Source organism: Lolium rigidum, chromosome 6 (genome assembly GCF_022539505.1).
Source record: "Lolium rigidum isolate FL_2022 chromosome 6, APGP_CSIRO_Lrig_0.1, whole genome shotgun sequence".
NCBI classification, from domain to species: Eukaryota; Viridiplantae; Streptophyta; class Magnoliopsida; order Poales; family Poaceae; genus Lolium; species Lolium rigidum.
The window spans coordinates 30,535,971-30,554,378 of NC_061513.1; the positions used below are offsets into that span (position 1 = coordinate 30,535,971).

General features: G+C 47.0%; 1 protein-coding gene and 1 long non-coding RNA gene across 2 annotated transcripts in view; both read left to right on the forward strand.

Annotated features, from left to right (window-relative positions):
• Positions 1-16,146, forward strand: part of LOC124662377 (protein Rf1, mitochondrial-like) — a 30,750-nt gene extending 14,604 nt beyond the window's left edge. Inside the window, exons 2-3 of the mRNA XM_047200223.1 lie at positions 13,659-16,024; positions 16,090-16,146. Of these exons, the coding sequence (XP_047056179.1) occupies positions 13,659-16,024; positions 16,090-16,146 (2,423 nt within the window). The remainder of the gene's footprint in view (positions 1-13,658; positions 16,025-16,089) is intronic.
• Positions 16,147-16,226: 80 nt separating this feature from the next.
• Positions 16,227-18,030, forward strand: LOC124659332. The gene is made up of 4 exons (XR_006989541.1): positions 16,227-16,376; positions 16,496-16,566; positions 17,653-17,841; positions 17,964-18,030. It is a non-coding gene; the product is annotated as an uncharacterized LOC124659332 (long non-coding RNA).
• Positions 18,031-18,408: the final 378 nt, after the last annotated feature.

Here is an 18,408-nt window from a genome sequence, read left to right on the forward strand (position 1 = left end):
ATTATGTTCTTGATACATCTCCTTCTAATAACAATGATGGTGTGGACACAGATAAACCGACTGTGAAAGATAACTATTCTATTTCCTATGATGACACTGTGTCCCCGATCTCTGATGATTATTATAAAGAATGCTATGATATAGGTTCTAACTATCCTTATGAAACTTGTCATAGTCATGATTGGATTACTAAAAACAATTCCCTTAATATGCAATTTGTTTACCATGTTCAAATTCTTAATAATAATCTTACTCCAATTACTATTAATGAGAATAACTCTTCTTATGCCAAATTTAATGATACTTCTATGCATATGAACCATGATAAGAATGTTTTAAGTGATGGGTATATTGTGGATTTCATCAATGATGCTACTGAAAGTTATTATGGGAGAGGGAAATATGGTTATATGCATTTCAATAATATTAAGTTTCCCCTCTTTATGTTGAGAATCTTGAAGTTACTTTTGTTTTATCCTCTTATGCTTGTCACTTTGTTCTTCATGAATTCATTTGTATACAAGATGCCTCTTCATAGGAAGCATGTTAGACTTAAATGTGTTTTGAATTTGCCTCTTGATGCTCTCTTTTGCTTCAAATACTATTTCTTGCGAGTGCATCATTAAAAGCTCGTTGAGCCCATCTTAATGGCTAAAAAGAAAGAACTTCTTGGGAGATAACCCATGTGTTATTTTGCTACAGTACTTTGTTTTATATTTGTGTCTTGGAAGTTGTTTACTACTGTAGCAACCTCTCCTTATCTTAGTTTTGTGTTTTGTTGTGCCAAGTAAAGTCTTTGATAGTAAAGTAAGTACTAGATTTGGATTACTGCGCAGAAACAGATTTCTTTGCTGTCACGAATCTGGGTCTAATTCTCCGTAGGTAACTCAGAAAATTATGCCAATTTACGTGAGTGATCCTCAGATATGTACGCAACTTTCATTCAATTTGAGCATTTTCATTTGAGCAAGTCTGGTGGCCTAATAAAATCCATCTTTACGGACTGTTCCGTTTTGACAGATTCTGCCTTTTATTTCGCATTGCCTCTTTTGCTATGTTGGATGAATTTCTTTGATCCATTAATGTCCAGTAGCTTTATGCAATGTCCAGAAGTGTTAAGAATGATTGTGTCACCTCTGAACATGTTAATTTTTATTGTCCACTAACCCTCTAATGAGTTGTTTCGAGTTTGGTGTGGAGGAAGTTTTCAAGGGTCAAGAGAGGAGGATGATATACTATGATCAAGATGAGTGAAAAGTCTAAGCTTGGGGATGCCCCGGTGGTTCATCCCTGCATATATCAAGAAGACTCAAGCGTCTAAGCTTGGGGATGCCCAAGGCATCCCCTTCTTCATCGATAAATTATCGAGTTCCTTCTCTTGAAACTATATTTTTATTCGGTCACATATTATGTGCTTTACTTGGAGCGTCTGTGTGCTTTTGTTTTTGTTTTTGTTTGAATAAATTGGATTACATCATGCTTGTGTGGGAGAGAGACACGCTCCGCTGGTTCATATGAACACATGTGTTCTTAGCTCATAATATTCATGGCGAAGTTTCCTCTTCGTTAAATTGTTATATGGTTGGAATTGGAAAATGATACATGTAGTAATTGCTATAATGTCTTGGGTAATGTGATACTTGGCAATTGTTGTGCTCATGTTTAGGCTCTTGCATCATATGCTTTGCACCCATTAATGAAGAAATACATAGAGCATGCTAAAATTTGGTTTGCATAATTGGTCTCTCTAAAGTCTAGATAATTTCTAGTATTGAGTTTTGAACAACAAGGAAGACGGTGTAGAGTCTTATAATGTTTTCAATATGTCTTTTATGTGAGTTTTGCTGCACCAGTTCATCCTTGTGTTTGTTTCAAATAAGCCTTGCTAGCCTAAACCTTGTATCGAGAGGGAATACTTCTCATGCATCCAAAATACTTGAGCCAACCACTATGCCATTTGTGTCCACCATATCTACCTATACTACATGGTATTTTCCCGCCATTCCAAAGTAAATTGCTTGAGTGCTACCTTTAAAATTCCATCATTCACCTTTGCAATATATAGCTCATGGGACAAATAGCTTAAAAACTATTGTGGTATTGAATATGTAATTATGCACTTTATCTCTTATTAAGTTGCTTGTTGTGCGATAACCATGTTTACTCGGGGAACGCCATCAACTCATTGTTGAATTTCATGTGAGTTGCTATGCATGTTCGTCTTGTCGGAAGTAAGGGCGATCTACACTGAGTTGAATGGTTTGAGCATGCATATTGTGAGAGAAGAACATTGGGCCGCTAACTAAAGCCATGATTCATGGTGGAAGTTTCAGTTTTGGACAAACATCCCCAAATCTCTAATGAGAAAAGAATTAATTGTTGTCAAATGCTTAAAGCATTAAAAGAGGAGTCCATTATCTGTTGTCTATGTTGTCCCGGTATGGATGTCTAAGTTGAGAATAATCAAAAGCGAGAAATCCAAATGCGAGCTTTCTCCTTAGACCTTTGTGCAGGCGGCATAGAGGTACCCGTTTGTGAAACTTGGTTAAAGCATATGTATTGCGGTGATAATCCAGGTAGTCCAAGCTAATTAGGACAAGGTGCGGGCACTATTGGTACACTATGCATGAGGCTTGCAACTTATAAGATATAATTTACATGATGCATATGCTTTATTACTACCGTTGACAAAATTGTTTCATGTTTTCAAAATCAAAGCTCTAGCACAAATATAGCAATCGATGCTTTTCCTCTATGAGGACCATTCTTTTACTTTCAATGTTGAGTCAGTTCACCTATTTCTCTCCACCTCAAGAAGCAAACACTTGTGTGAACTGTGCATTGATTCTTACATATTTGCATATTGCATTTGTTATATTACTCTATGTTGACAATATCCATGAGATATACATGTTACAAGTTGAAAGCAACCGCTGAAACTTCATCTTCCTTTGTGTTGCTTCAATACCTTTACTTTGAATTATTACTTTATGAGTTAACTCTTATGCAAGACTTATTGATGCTTGTCTTGAAGTGCTATTCATGAAAAGTCTTTGCTTTATGATTCAGTTGTTTACCCATGTCATATACATTGTTTTGATCGCTGCATTCACTACATATGCTTTACAAATAGTATGATCAAGTTTATGATGGCATGTCACTCCGTAAATTATCTTTGTTATCGTTTTACCTGCTCGGGACGAGCAGAACTAAGCTTGGGGATGCTGATACGTCTCCAACGTATCGATAATTTCTTGTGTTCCATGCCACATTATTGATGTTATCTACATGTTATATGCACACTTTATGTCATATTCGTGCATTTTCCGGAACTAACCTATTAACAAGATGCCGAAGTGCCGTCTCCGTTTTCTCGCTGTTTTTGGTTTCAGAAATCCTAGTAACGAAATATTCTCGGAATCGGACGAAATCAACGCCCAGGTTCCTATTTTACCCGGAAGCATCCAGAACACACGAGAACCGCCAGAGAAGGGGGGCAGGGCCACCACACCACACCCCGGCGCGGCCAAGGGGGGGCCCCCTAGGGTGTGGGCCCCCCAGAAGCCCTCCTGCGCCGCCTCTCCGCCTATATAAAGCCCCTGACCTAAAAACCTCGGGGCGTTCGACGAAAACCACAGAAACCTTCCCGAGCCGCCGCCATCGCGCAGCCAAGATCTGGGGGACGAGAGTCTCGTTCCGGCACCCTGCCGGAGCGGGGAAGTGCCCCGGAAGGCTTCTCCATCGACACCGCTGCCATCTCCACCGCCATCTTCATCACCGCTGCTGCTCCCATGAGGAGGGAGTAGTTCTCCATCGAGGCTCGGGGCTGTACCGGTAGCTATGTGGTTCATCTCTCTCCTATGTGCTTCAATACAATAATCTCATGAGCTGCCTTACATGATTGAGATTCATATGATGATGCTTGTAATCTAGATGTCATTATGCTAGTCAAGTGGGTTTTACTTATGTGATCTCCGGAGACTCCTCGTCCCACGTGTGTAAAGGTGACAAGTGTGTGCACCGTGTGGGTCTCTTAGGCCATATTTCACAGAATACTTACTCAATGTTGAATGGCATAGTGAGGTGCTTATTTATATCTCTTTATGATTGCAATGTGTTTGTATCACAATTTATCTATGTGCTACTCTAGTGATGTGTTATTAAAGTAGTTTTATTCCTCCTGCACGTGTGCAAAGGTGACGAGTGTGTGCACCGTGTTAGTACTTGGTTTATGCTATGATCATGATCTCTTGTAGATTGCGAAGTTAACTATTGCTATGATAATATTGATGTGATCTATTCCTCCTACATATGCATGAAGGTGACGGTGTGCATGCTATGCTAGTACTTGGTTTAGTCTTTCGATCTATCTTACACTAAAGGTTACTAAAATATGAGCATTATTGTGGAGCTTGTTAACTCCGGCATTGAGGGTTCGTGTAATCCTACGCAATGTGTTCATCATCCAACAAAAGTGTAGAGTATGCATTTATCTATTCTCGTTATGTGATCAATGTTGAGAGTGTCCACTAGTGAAAGTGTAATCCCTAGGCCTTGTTCCTAAATACGCTATCGCTGCTTGTTTACTGTTTTCTTGCGTTACTACTGTCTGCATTACTACTGCTTGTTTACTGTCCTGGGCAAAGCACTTTTCTGGTGCTGTTGCTATTACTTATTCATACCACTTGTATTTCACTATCTCTTCGCCGAACTAGTGCACCTATTAGGTGTGTTGGGGACACAAGAGACTTCTTGCTTTGTGGTTGCAGGGTTGCATGAGAGGGATATCTTTGACCTCTTCCTCCCTGAGTTCGATAAACCTTGGGTATCCACTTAAGGGAAACTTGCTGCTGTTCTACAAACCTCTGCTCTTGGAGGCCCAACACTGTCTACAAGAATAGAAGCTCCCGTAGACATCATCTAGCAAACCAAGAAAAAGGAAACATAAGGAAACAAATACATCAAACGATGAGCCAAAGCGCCACATAGTTCTTTCTGGAAAAAGAAACATCGTGAGAGTGGAGGACAAGACAGACATGTCAGAAGATTGTAATAAGTTTGATGAAATTCCACCCTTCAGAGTGAACATTGATCCAAGCATCGAGTTAAATGATGAAGATGCTCCATGGTTAAGGCCGAAGAAGATTAAATGATGAAGATGCTCCATGGCACAAATGAGTATCTCAACATGGCAATCAATTTCCCATTTATTTTTGTGTAATCATTTAACTGTATGTAAGATATGAAAAGTGGAGATGTGGTTGGCTTTTTGTACCATATATATAGAGGAGATGTAGGGCCTGTTTGGTGTGGCTTTTTTTGGCTTTTGGCTTTGGCAAAAGCCACCAAAAGCACCTAAATAGGTGCTTTTTTGGCTTTTGGATTTTGGAAGCCAAAAGAATAGGATCTTTGTTTTTGGCTTCCACAATCCAAAAGCCAAAAAAAGCACCTATTTAGGTGCTTTTGGTGGCTTTTGCCAAAGCCAAAAGCCAAAAAAAGCCACACCAAACAGGCCCGTAGTCGTTCACGGGTTTGCAAGGGAAAAATTCCGAGGCGCAGTTTCCGAAGATGCCGTAGGGCGTGTGCACCAACAACATCTTCGAGAAACTGCGCCACGGGAGATTTCCCAACCCTTTCCCCAACACTGTTAGAGGAGATGTAGTCGTTCACGGGCTTGCAGGAAAAAATTCCAAGCGCAGTTTCCGAAGATGTCGTAGGGCGTGTGCACCAACAACATCTTCGAGAAACTGCGCCACGGGAGATTTTCCAACCCTTTCCCCAACAACTGTTAGAGGAGATGTAGTCGTTCACGGGCTTGCGGGGAAGAAATTCGAGGCGCAGCTTCCGAAGATGCCGTAGGGCGTGTGCACCAACAACATCTTCGAGAAGCTGCGCCACGGGAGATTTTCCAATCCATGGGAATGAATCTCTGCTTGGCTTGTTGATCCGCTTGGCAAGCCGTATCGATGCTCCTTTTATAGGCACGGCACCGCTTCTACTCGACAGGGCGTCGTGCGCTACATGCTTTATCTCATCGAGCAGTGCGTCCACCCATGCGTTCTTATCCTGCCGACATCTTTAGTCCCGGTTGTACCCACCACCCGGGACTAAAGGTTACCCACACGTCATTATCCCACCGACAGTTTTGTTAGATGACAAAAAAAGGATCTTTCGTCCCGGTTGTACCCACCAGCCGGGACTAAAGGTTACCCACACGTCTTTATCCCACCGACAGTTTTGTTAGATATGACAAAAAAAATGATCTTTACTCTCGGTTGTACCCACCAGCCGGGACTAATGTTTTCGGCGCCACTGCGTTCCCGCCTATTTTTCTTCCCGAGCTTTCCACTGCGTTCCCGCCTATTTTTCTTCCCGCGCTTTCCACTACGTTCCCGCCTATATATATATGTAGGCTTGGCCTCCATTTACATATCACATCTAGACTCATATCACGCAAACCTCATCACTCTGTCCCATGGCTTCCATCGTATCTCTAACCCTCCGGGAGGCGGAGGCGCTTTGCGTGTCGAACTACCCCTGCCCACCGGGCTACCGCATCCCGACCGGCTGGTTGCTGAGCGTGGGAGGTGTACCGGTCCCTCCTGTCCCTCTAGGTGTGGCGCACGAGATGGCCATCACGAACCACTACTACTTCGAGCTCACGCCAGAGCAGCGAGGAATCCCCAGTGGCATCCCGACTACTTCCCGACTTGGGAAAGCTTCTTCATCAATCGGCGTGAGAGGGCGCTTGCCAGGCACGAGGAGGGCGGCCCGCCTCCTTCGGACTTCAACGAGGCCGGCCGTCGGCTGTGGTGGTGCGGCCGGACTCTCCAGAGCGTCATGGCCTACCGTGGCCCCCGCCTGCGCTACCCTCAGTCCCAGCCCACGCGTGCTCTCCCGTCGAGGTTCGACTACCGCGACCCCGATGCCAGCGACGATGATGACGGCGACTACGACGACTACAGTGGCGAGTACTATAGGGCTAGGCACGAGTATGACTGAATGACTAGAACAGTCGAATCTGGTGATGTATCTTAATTAATTTTCAGTTGAGCTCTGTACTTTAATTCCATGTATGTGGCGGGAAACTTTTCTCCGAGGAGCTCCGTACTTTAATTTCAGTTCAATCGTAATAAATTTCGTGTCAACCACTTTATTGAACAAAACCAACCGACATCGACTTTGTAAACTAAATTTAAACTAATAGAACCGACAACGACTTTATTGAAATTACAATAAAATAGATAAATTACTAGTCTAGTCTCTACTCGTCGTCGGAGGTTGTTTCCGTCCAAATGTCCTCCCACCGAGGGTCGTTTTCGGTCCAAGTTGTATTCGGGTTCTCGAGCTCGAAGGCGGCGACGGCCCGACGGTGGCGCCCGTCGGAGCTGCGTTGTGCCCTAAGGTTAGCAAAGAACGCGTCGGTGTTGTCGGCATCGTTGGGGAAGCTGCGCCCTCCACCGGCGCATCAACCGCTCGTTGCGCTCGGCGATGGCGATCCTGTGCTGCACCCGGCGGTGCCGGCGACGGTCCTCGTCGTCGACGAGGCACGGCGGCGGCGCGAGGAACTCCGCCTCCTCTAGCGATTCAACATCCGGGAAGTTCATGTCTCGCCCCGGCCGCCGAAAGCGCCACGCCGCCGCGTCGTAAGCGCGCGCCGCCAGCTCCGGCGTGTTGTACGTGCCGAGGGTGAGGCGGAAGCCACCGGCGCGTATCTCGGCGGTGAACCTACCGCTCGGACGCACTCGAACGCCACGGAAACCGGACGCCCCTCGACGACGTGGAGGCATCCCGGAGATGAATGAGTGGAGGCGGTGGCGACGTGTGGTTGCGCCCGCACTCGTCGCTCTATATAGCGCACGCGGGGCATGGCACGTGTAAGCCACGGCTACACACGTCGCACGCCGGCGTCGGCGGGCGAGGCACGTGGAAGCGGTGGCTACACGTCGCACGACAGCGTCGACGGAGTAAGCGACACGTGTGGCACGGCGGAGGGACACGTGGCACGAGGAAGGGACACGTGTGGCACGGCGGCGGTGGCCAGTACACGGCGGTGGCGGTGGCCATTACACGGCGGTGACGGTGGCCGCATACGGCGGTGGCGGTGGCCGGTACACGGCGGTGGCGGTGACGGTGGCCAGTACACGACGGTGGTGGCCAGTACACGGCGGTGACGGTTTCCAGGACACGGCGGTGGCGGTGGCCAGTACATGGCGGCGGCGGCGGTGGACATGTGTTGCACGGTGGTGGCGGTGGCGGCGGTGGACACGTGTGGCCACTACACTGCGGTGACGGTGGTGGCGGTGGCCAGTACACGGCGGTGGCGGTGGCGGCGGTGGCCAGTACACGGCGGTGGCGGTGGCGGCGGTGGCCAGTACATGACGGCGTCGACGGGTAAGCGACACGTGTGGCACGGCGGAGGGACACATGGCACGGGGAAGGGACACGTGTGGCACGGCGGCGGTGGCCAGTACACGGCGGTGGCGGTGGCCAGTACACGGCGGTGATGGTGGCCAGTACACGGCGGTGGCGGTGGCGGCGGCGGCGGTGGCGGTGGCCAGTACATGCATGGCGCGGGCGGCGGTGGACACGTGTCGCAGTGCGGTGGCTTTTTTTCATTTGAAATAAGGCGGGAATGAAACTTTTTTAAAAAAGTGGACTTTGGACCCGGTTTGTATTACAAACCGGGACTAAAGGCCTTTTGCGCGCGCAGCGAAAACGCAGCAAAAAGACCTTTAGTCCCGGTTTGTATTACAAACCGGGACCAAAGGGGGGCCTTTGGTCCCGGTTTGTAACACGAACCGGGACCAAAGGGTCCTCGAGTATATAAGCCAACACTTCGTCTCCGCGGAGATCAATCCCGCGGAGACGAAGCAGTTGGACGCCGCCAGGCTGCCCCGCCCGCGACTGCCGCCCACCGCGCCGCCGCCCACCGCTCGCCGTCGCCCGCCGCCGTCCGCGCGCGCTGTCCGCCGTCCGTGCGCGCCGTCCGCCCACCGCGCCGCCGCCCACCGCCACGCCCGCTCTCGTCCGCGCGCGTGCCGTCCGCCCGCCGCCGTCCGCCGCCGTCCGCCGCGCCGGGCCCGCGCCCGTCGCCTTCCTCTCCTCCGCCCGCATCGCCGTCCACCGTGCCGCCGCGCCGTCGCGCGCCTCCTCTCGCCCGCGGCGCCAAGGTGAGCCCCGGCCACACCCTTTTTTTAATTTTTTAGATTTTTAGATTATTGTTTGTATTAGAAATTGTTAGATTTTTAGATTTTTAAATTAGTTAGTGTGTTAGTAAAATTAGTGTGTTAGTAAAATTAGTTAATGTGTTAGTGTGTTAGTAAAATTAGTTAGTGTGTTAGTAAAATTAGTTAGTGTGTTAGTAAAATTAGTTAGTTAGTGTTAGTACAATTAGTTAGAGAAAAGTTAGAAAATTAGTTAGTTAGTGTTAGTAAAATTAGTTAGAAAAAAGTTAGTAAAATTAGTTAGAAAAAGTTAGAAAAGTTACAAAATAGATTCATTTGTGTCGGCGTCGCCCCCCGCGCGCGCCGACGACTTAGACCGTGGCGGTGCCGAGTCCGTAGCGATGCCGCCGCGACATAGACTTAGGGTCGCGAAATAGAGAAAGAGCGAGCGAGGAGGAGCGCCGAGTCCGTGGCGGTGCCGGTACTGCCAAATGCTGCGTTGAAGCTATATCACCAAATTCTGGGTCCAGGTGGATACAGGGCTAACCGTCCTAAGTGGCAAGCAGCTGAGGCGGAACCGACCCGATGAAGGGATCGGATTAGGGACACACGGTTGGATCGAACGGTGCAAGGAGTAGTTCTACGGGATTGGGGGAACGTTGGATCCGAGAAACGAGGGAAGTGCATCTATAAGAAAGCTCATCCGAAGGTTCCCATTGATGCCCCGGAAAGAGCACATAGGGACGTGGAGGCGGGGTTGTTCCAGCCCGAAAGAGAGAACGATGAGCTGACACGCGCCCTTGGGAACAAAGAACACGGCGGACGAACACGAGGCACAGAAGGCTCCGTTCCGTGGAAGTATGGCTTTCCTGCGGAAAGGAAGAGATTTCCTGATAAAATCCATGAGAGGAGGAAGGCAAGGGAAATAGACCGCCTGGCTAACTTAGAGGAGGGTATGAGCACCATGAAAACCCAATTAACCATGGTAACCCAAGTACTTACATCTCAGATGGCTCAGGGGCAGGTCGTAGATCCCGCATTGCTCAATGCCCTCGCCCCGCTCGCAATCTCAACCACACCGGAAAAGCAGCGTGGCTTCCTCTCAGCGAGGTGGATAATGATGATGATGATGACCAGGTGGTCGAGCCTCCTCGGTACCCCCGTGGATGATCTCACCGAGAGCCGTCCTTGTGAGCTGCATGTTAAAGTTTTCAACCTATCCTTCAAGGCGGCGGTCGGCATCCTCTTACCTACAAGGTCTTACCATTGCCGTCCGGTCCAAGACGACTTTGCTTGTTGTGATGGTGGATGAAGTGTTGAGAGATTATGAGGGGTTGGTGCTTGAGCACCCTGCGGTGAAGATGGGGAAATCAAAGAGCCGGGAGAAGCCCGTAGAACCACCGTGCAATGGCGGAAGGAGAACATTGTGTTTCCGGGTGAGAAGCCAACAAGCAGGCCACCTCCGCCTCCTCCGCCACCTGTGCGAGTCTCCTCCGCGTGATGATTCTCCTCTGCGCGATGATGATTCCCCTATCCATGACCAGTCTGCTCCGCGTGAAAATACTCCGCCGCCTCCTCCTCCTCATCAGGAGACTCCGCCGCCTCCACTTAAGCAAAAGAGGAAGCGGTCCGCGGCACCTCCTACAGCTCCAAAGAGACCATCAACTCCAATGAGGGCACAGACTCCAGAGTTGTTACCACATGAGCAGAATGAAGAGCAAAAGGCGTTTCTTGTGCCGAAGAAGATGTTTATTCCACCGCAGACAGTGAAGCACTTTGCCGAGACGAGAATGAAGAGACCTGAGCTGAGAGCTGATTATGACCGCTCTCTTGGACAGTCCTCTAGAGCGAGCAAAGAAGCAAAAAAGTCGCCCAGCTTGGACAACGGGACATTCGGGCCGCACCCCACTTCATCGTGGAGCCATATCATGATCCGGAGACGGCATCGATGATCGAACGGGCGGCTAGAGCTCGGGGAGCATCGGTTGAGTACGAAGATTACTATCCAACGGCTCAAGTGGTAAACAAGTATAGATACGGATCTGATCTCGTCAAACCTGGCGAGCTCGCGCGTCTAGGGACTCGGATGCGAAGGTTGCATGAATGGTACCTGAAAGCCTGTCGAAGATGTGAAAGCTACCTCACGGTGTATCTTAGAGATGAGCATTACTTCCGGGGGAAGACGAGATAAACCTTGAGTTAGAAGAACTGTTTCGATTATTCAATCAAGACGCCCTCGACAAAGCTGTCATCGGTTGCTACTGCTCGTAAGTGATTTATTTGTGTAATTAAGTTTGTAGCTCATTCATTTGCACTAACAATTATCCTCATTATATTCTTTGTGTACGCTATACATTTAATTATGCGGAATGAAGAAGCTGGAATACAAAAGAGGCAAGCTCCTACCGCTGGGGTTCATAGACCCAAACACAGTTCATGAAGTTACGGTTCGACGAGTACCCCAAGGACACAGAGGACAACATCGTAATGTTTTTAGAGAAGCAAGCGGACAAAAAGGATATATTCTTTCCCTACAACTTCAAGTGAGTGTTATATATAACATACATTATGCTTGTGCACCTTCCACTTTATTCTCGTAATCATTGAGCTATGCTTGTGCAGATTCCACTTTATTCTCCTAATCATTGATCTTCCCCTTGGAGTTGTAAAAGTCATGGACTCGAAACGTAAAGAATATGCGGAATGGGCGGACATGGCTGCCATCCTCCGGAGGTAGTTTCAATCAATTTCGTATTGGCATCTTCATACTGTTCTAATTCGAAGATATCATCAACTAATCAATTACTCATTTACTCATTATTTTTTGCCGGGCAGGGCTTGGAAACGGTTCATCAATACTGTTCCGGGTAAATGGAAACCGGAGCTTATATTTCAAGATTACCCTGTAAGTAGTACTATATATATAGCTATGTCAGTGAAACTTTATATATGATATTTACTTTCAATACGATGCTTGATTATTAGTTTGATCGAACTATTTTTTCGTAAAGTGTATGAGGCAGGAACAAGGGAATAACTTATGTGGATACTACGTCCGCACCTTCATGCGTGACATGGCCTGTCCCAAGGGTGGGGATGCCCGTATACACCACACTCGTGTACGATAACAAAATTTCACAATTAATCTTAATTAGTACCATCTATTGTATTGAGTTCCATTCATATATTGATCTCCCTTTTTAAATATAGATGACACGCCTGCGGAACACTCTCATAACGGAGGATCAAATAAAAGCAATTCAAGAGGAAATCACGGGATTCTTTATTACCGAGGCCCTTACCCCGGGTGGAGAGCACTATCGGCGGATCGTGACGGCGGAGGAAATTCGTCGAGGAGATGTTGTATTGTAAATATGCATGCATTACGTGTACTGTTGACGATGTCGTGTACTGTTGACGATGTCTATATATATTCATGACGATTTTTTGTGGTTTCTTGAATGATATATATGCATTGCTGAAACTCTGCCGCGGCAGAAACGCCTGTTTCTCTGCCGCGGCAGAAACGCTGGTACAGCCTAAACCTTTGCCGCGGCAGAGAAATAGCAATTCTCCGCCGCGGCGGAGGAACCTAGGCCCGGTTCGTACCACGAACCGGGACCAAAGGCCTTCCACCGCGAGCTCCCTGGCCGCACCACGTGTCGAGGCCTTTAGGCCCGGTTCAACTTTGAAACGGGACTAAAGGGTACCCCCTTTAGTCCCGCCCAATTGGTCCCGGTTTGGGAACCGGGACTGAAGGCCCAAATGGACCGGGCCTATTGCCCCTTTTTCTACTAGTGCTGGTTAAGCGCGTCTCCATGGGCGGTGGTACGACGCTTTTTGTGCCAGGGCGAGGGGGCAGGGGTCCCTCTCCGGCCATAGAAGAGAATGGACAGGCGACGACTCGCCCTCTTGGCCCAGCCGTGAAATCTCCCACGCGGTGCCGGTGATCCCACCCCAAGTTTCCACTCCGCTCCTTGGTGCTTCATTCGTGTTGGAGGACTTCACGGGCTTCAGCTAGTTTCCGGTTTATTTTCTATTTTTTCGATAAAAAACGCTTTATTACTTAAGATTTTTAAGCATTACATTCAGCCTCTGCATAATTAAGATGCACAGCCGTACAAACATTGAACATCCAATGATACAAAAGGTAAAATATAAAAAGGCGCAATACACGTGATCAAACCAGAGTCAGTATGAGCGGCGCCTACTGTTTATCTTCTGTTTGCTGGTGTTTTTGTGAGTTATAAGTTGTTCTTTTATATCCTGGCCGTGTTGCTTTATTAATTTAAAGCTGGACACTTGGTGTCTTATGTTTTAAAAAAAATTAGCGAGGGAACACAGCTTCTGAGTTGCTCAGGTTATTTGTCGCAGCTTCTGGGTTAGTATGCAACGTACAAAAAAAAAAAAAATGGAGCTACCACTGTCTCTCAAATTTGAAATGAACATCCAGCTCAAATCAATGCAACCAAGTAGTACAATACAATGCAGTTTTGGGGTTGAGAGTTAAGAAATTCTGCAATTTCTCCCATCATACATTCATACTGAGAGAGAGACCATCGCCGTCGGCCGTCGCGCGGTTCATCGCCCGCCGTCTCAACTCCTCTCCCTCCCGCCTCCGCCTCCGCCTCCGCCTCGTCCTCTCCCGCTCTCCCCCGTACCACTCGCCCCGACGACGCGCGGTTCCGACGAACCGCCGCCATCTTCCCCGCCACCGGCCCACGCACGCCGACGCCGATACCACTCTTCCATACAGGATACAGTTTTCCGGTGAACACCATTCTTGGTTTTTGAGCGGTTGGCCGAAGCTCACGCACGCCGCCCCGCTGAATTTCCCCGTCTCGTACGACCAACCAGCACCAGCCAGCCCCATGTCTCGCCTCTACTACTTGACCGCTCCGACGGCCATCTTCCTCCGGCGCTCCTCCCCCACCTCCACCTCGCCACCCCCACCCTCACTCCGTGCTCTTCAGGTAGCCCTCGCCGCCGCCACGGAGAACCTACGCTCCGGGACGCTCAGCCCTGAAGATGCACACCACCTGTTCGACGAATTGCTGCGCCAGGACACTCCAGTCCCCACGCGCGCCCTCAACGGCTTTCTCGCCGCCCTAGCCCGCACGCCAGCCTCTACCGCCGCCTGCAGCGACGGCCTCTCGCTCGCCGTCGCCCTCTTCAACCGCATGCCCCTGGTGGCGCCGCCCACGGTCTGGACGTACAGCATCCTGCTCGACTCTTGCTGCCGCGCGCGGCAGCCAGACCTGGCGCTCGCCTTCTTGGGCCGCTTCCTCAGGGCGGGCCTCAAGGCAAACGTCGTCATTGTCGGCACCCTCCTCAAGGTGCTCTGCCACGCAAAGCGGACTGATGAGGCTGTGGACGTGCTGCTTCACAGGATGCCGCATCTCGGCTGCGTGCCAGATGCCACCTCGTACAACACGGTTATCAAGGGTTTATGTGATGGTAGCAGGAGCCAGCATGCACTTGAGCTACTCCGGATGATGGCGAAACAAGGAGCTGCCTGCTCCCCTCGCGTGGTGTCATACAGCACGGTTATCCATGGCTTCTTAAAGGAGGGGAAATTCAGCACAGCAATCAACCTATTCCATGAGATGGTGCAGCAGGGCCTTGTTCCTGATGTGGTGTCATATAGCTCCATGATTCATGCGTTCTGCAAGCGTGGAAGATGCAAAGAAGCTAGACAAATCCTGGATTGTGGGATTCTCAAGGGCCTCAAACCAGATATCGTTGCATACACTACCATGCTTCACGGGTACGCTACAGAAGGATGCCTCGTTGATATGAATAATCTCTACAACTTGATGGTACGAGAAGGTGTTGTACCTAACCAATATGTTTTCAACATATTGATCAATGCGCATGCCAAGTGTGGATTGGTGGATGAGGCCTTTCTTATCTTTGAAGACATGCAGAAACAGGGAGTGAAACCAGATGTCGTAACCTATTTAGCCATGATAGATGCGTTTTGCAGAAAGGGTAGGATGAATGATGCTATCCAACAATTCAACCAGATGATTAATATGGAGGTACCACCGAATATACAGACTTACAGGTGCCTGATTCAGGGTTATTGTACACATGGTGATTTAGTGAGAGCTAAAGAATTGGTTCATGAAATGATGGGAAAAGGCTTCCGTTGTCCTGGCGTTGTGTTCTTTAACATTATAATAAACAACCTATGCAAAGAAGGAAGGGTGACAGATGCACACGATATCTTTGACTTCATGATACATATAGGTGAGAAGCCTGATGTTATCACATTCACTTCACTGATTGATGGATACTGCTCAGCTGGCAAGATGCAGAAAGCATGCAGGGTACATGATGATATGGTATTGGTTGGCATTGAACCTGATGCAATTACGTACAATACACTTATTGATGGATACTTTAAAGCTGGAATGGTGGATGCTGCATTGACTCTATTCAGAGAAATGTCAGATATGGCAGCTAAACCGGATACTCTTACTTATAACATCATAATGGATGGATTATTCAAGGCTGGTAGAACTGTTGCTGCAAAGGAAAAGTTCCATGAGATGGTCAAAAATGGAGTGAGATTGTCCATTTATACATACAATATAATTCTCAATGGGCTTTGCAAAAATGGTTGTGCAGACGAAGCAATCATGTTGTTCGAGAAATTGCGTGCAATGAACCTTAAGTTTGATGTTAGAACTCTCAATGTTATAATTAATGCAATGTTTAATGTTGGGAGAATAGAGCAAGCTAAGAATTTGTTTGCTGCAATGCCAGCCAAGGGATTGGCACCTGATGTTGTAACCTACACTATGATGATGTCAAACCTTATAAAAAGGGGGTTGGCAGAAGAAGCTGACAATGTATATTCAGCAATGGAGACGAGTGGTTGTCCTCCCGACTCTCGTCTGTTAAATGTTATTATCAGAAAGTTACTGAACAAAGGCGAAATAGTCAGGGCCATCAGTTATATGTCCAGACTTGATGGGAAGGGCATGTCGCTTGAAGCTTCGACTACTTCCCAATTGATATCTCTCTTTTCCATGCAAGGGATATACCATAAGCACAAAGATTTGCTCCCAGCAAGGTATCAATTTTTTGAAGGAGACATCTACAGTTGACATGAACTTAAACCCTTGAAAGGCATGCTTAAGATTTTCATTGCAATGAGTCATTTCTCCTGGTACAAGAAATGCAGGCTGCTGCGAGTACAAAGTTAGTACCTGCTTTATTCTCATATTCCAATCTGTTGAAAACTTGAAATTATGGAATGTGAACAATTGATGAATTAGTAAGAACATCATTTTATTTTATGTTGTTTTTTGTTTTTGTAGGATGATCAGAGGTACAACTGATTGCATTTGTTACAAAAATGGCTTCTGATGACTGGTGGTGATTGTTGAAGGTATTGAAATGTGTTGTTCCACAAGATGTTTATTTTTTTGGCTGTATGTTAGTGATTTGAAGTTGTACATGAGCTTAATAGTAGCACCCTGCTCTGCCATCATCACATTGCTCACAGAGCTGGAGAATGACATCATGACCATTTGGGTTCTGTAGTGCGATTCTTTGACACCATGGGGCGCTCTTTTCCTGTGTTCTTCGTCAAGAGGGAGGCTAAGAGAAAACTATTGAATCTCGTGTACACCAATCCTGTGTTAGGTGTTTGCTTGGTTCTGATGAACTGGGACTGTGCAATGATTCTTAGATTTAGAAGTAGACATGATTGGAAGACAACCTTAAGTTATTCTGCATGGCTGCTCTGGATTCACATTAGTGACATATTACTGGCGTTTTAATCATATTAACTGCCCCGAACAACAACATAGGAATGTAAATAGGTGATATTCATGCATCATTACTCGGTACAATTTTTTAAATCAATTCCTTGCGTTGATGATGTTCTAAAGAAATATTGGAAGCATGACTTGTATTCTACTCTCTCCGTTTCAAAATAAGTATCCCACTTTTGTCTAAATATGGATGTATCTAGACGCATTTTAGTTATAGATACATCCGTATCTAGAAAACGTTTAGACACTTATTTTAACACAGAGGGAGTATCATTTGGTTTCGTCTCCTTTAGACTTGAACATGGTTCTAGCGATGGGTGAATTACATATGTCATTACTGCTTGTAAAAGCTCACAGACAAATAGCCCATTGTTGTGTAGGCTTGTAGTTATCACTTGCAGGATTTTGTTTGTTTGAGTATTTCTGTATACTGAGTAAAGCTTTCCGGATACATTTGCTTATATGAGATAATTGCCCAGTTGTTTATTTGGGGCTGCATTTTGCCGTACAAGCTAGAACTTGACCTGATTTTTTGGACACCGTACGCTTCTGGTGAGGCAACTTTCAAACTACAACTGCGTACAGATTTATTAGTATATATCTTGCCCTGTTGTTTTCTTCAAACTTCACTGGCTTGGGAGAAACCTCCTTACTTCTATATCTGGATCATCACCATCTCTCATCTCTTGATGTTACAGTATTAGGTGCAGTTACTTCTGTAAGGCAGAGCTTCCCTCAACTTATGGTGACAGCTATTAAAGTGTAAATTACCCGCTGCTCCTGAACTGTTGTTGGCTTTTGTAAGGCAGAGCTTCCCTCAACTTTTGTAAGGGAAGTTTTATTTAGCTTGCCAAGGACGAATGGCGTGATTTCATCTTTGGCTACCGGTACTTGCTGCTCCTCGCCGAAAAACTAAAACCTGACTGGAAGCCTGGAGATTTTACATGCAGGCTTCAGTTTCAGGGTACTAGTAGTAGGCTTTAGGATTCACAGCATTGTCTGTGTGCAGGGATCAGAAGTACTAGCGGGGTGCAAAGATATACAAGCACGGAATTGGTGAGCCTGAATTATGTCCAACACACTGTTGCCGTGTGTGATGCGTTGCGTTGCTGCGACGAACCGGGCTGGATCCAAGGGCGTGTCGGTTGGTCCTGATGATGATACTGAAAGTTTGAAGATACTGATCCGTAATTACCGGTATGGTGTTATACTTTGAAAGTTTAGATCATGTTCTTGCAAGATATATGTGATTACCGGTATGGTGTTATACTTTCAAACCAGAATTGGATGTCTCTTAATCTTCTCACCTGCTTAATATAACTTTTGTACGATTATCACTTCAGGATTTTTTCGTTGTTTAGTTTCATAATTTCTGTGATGATTAACATGGTTCTAGTCATCGGACAAGGATTTTGTGCACATGGGAGTCAGTGCTCCCTTCACTTTTGGATTTT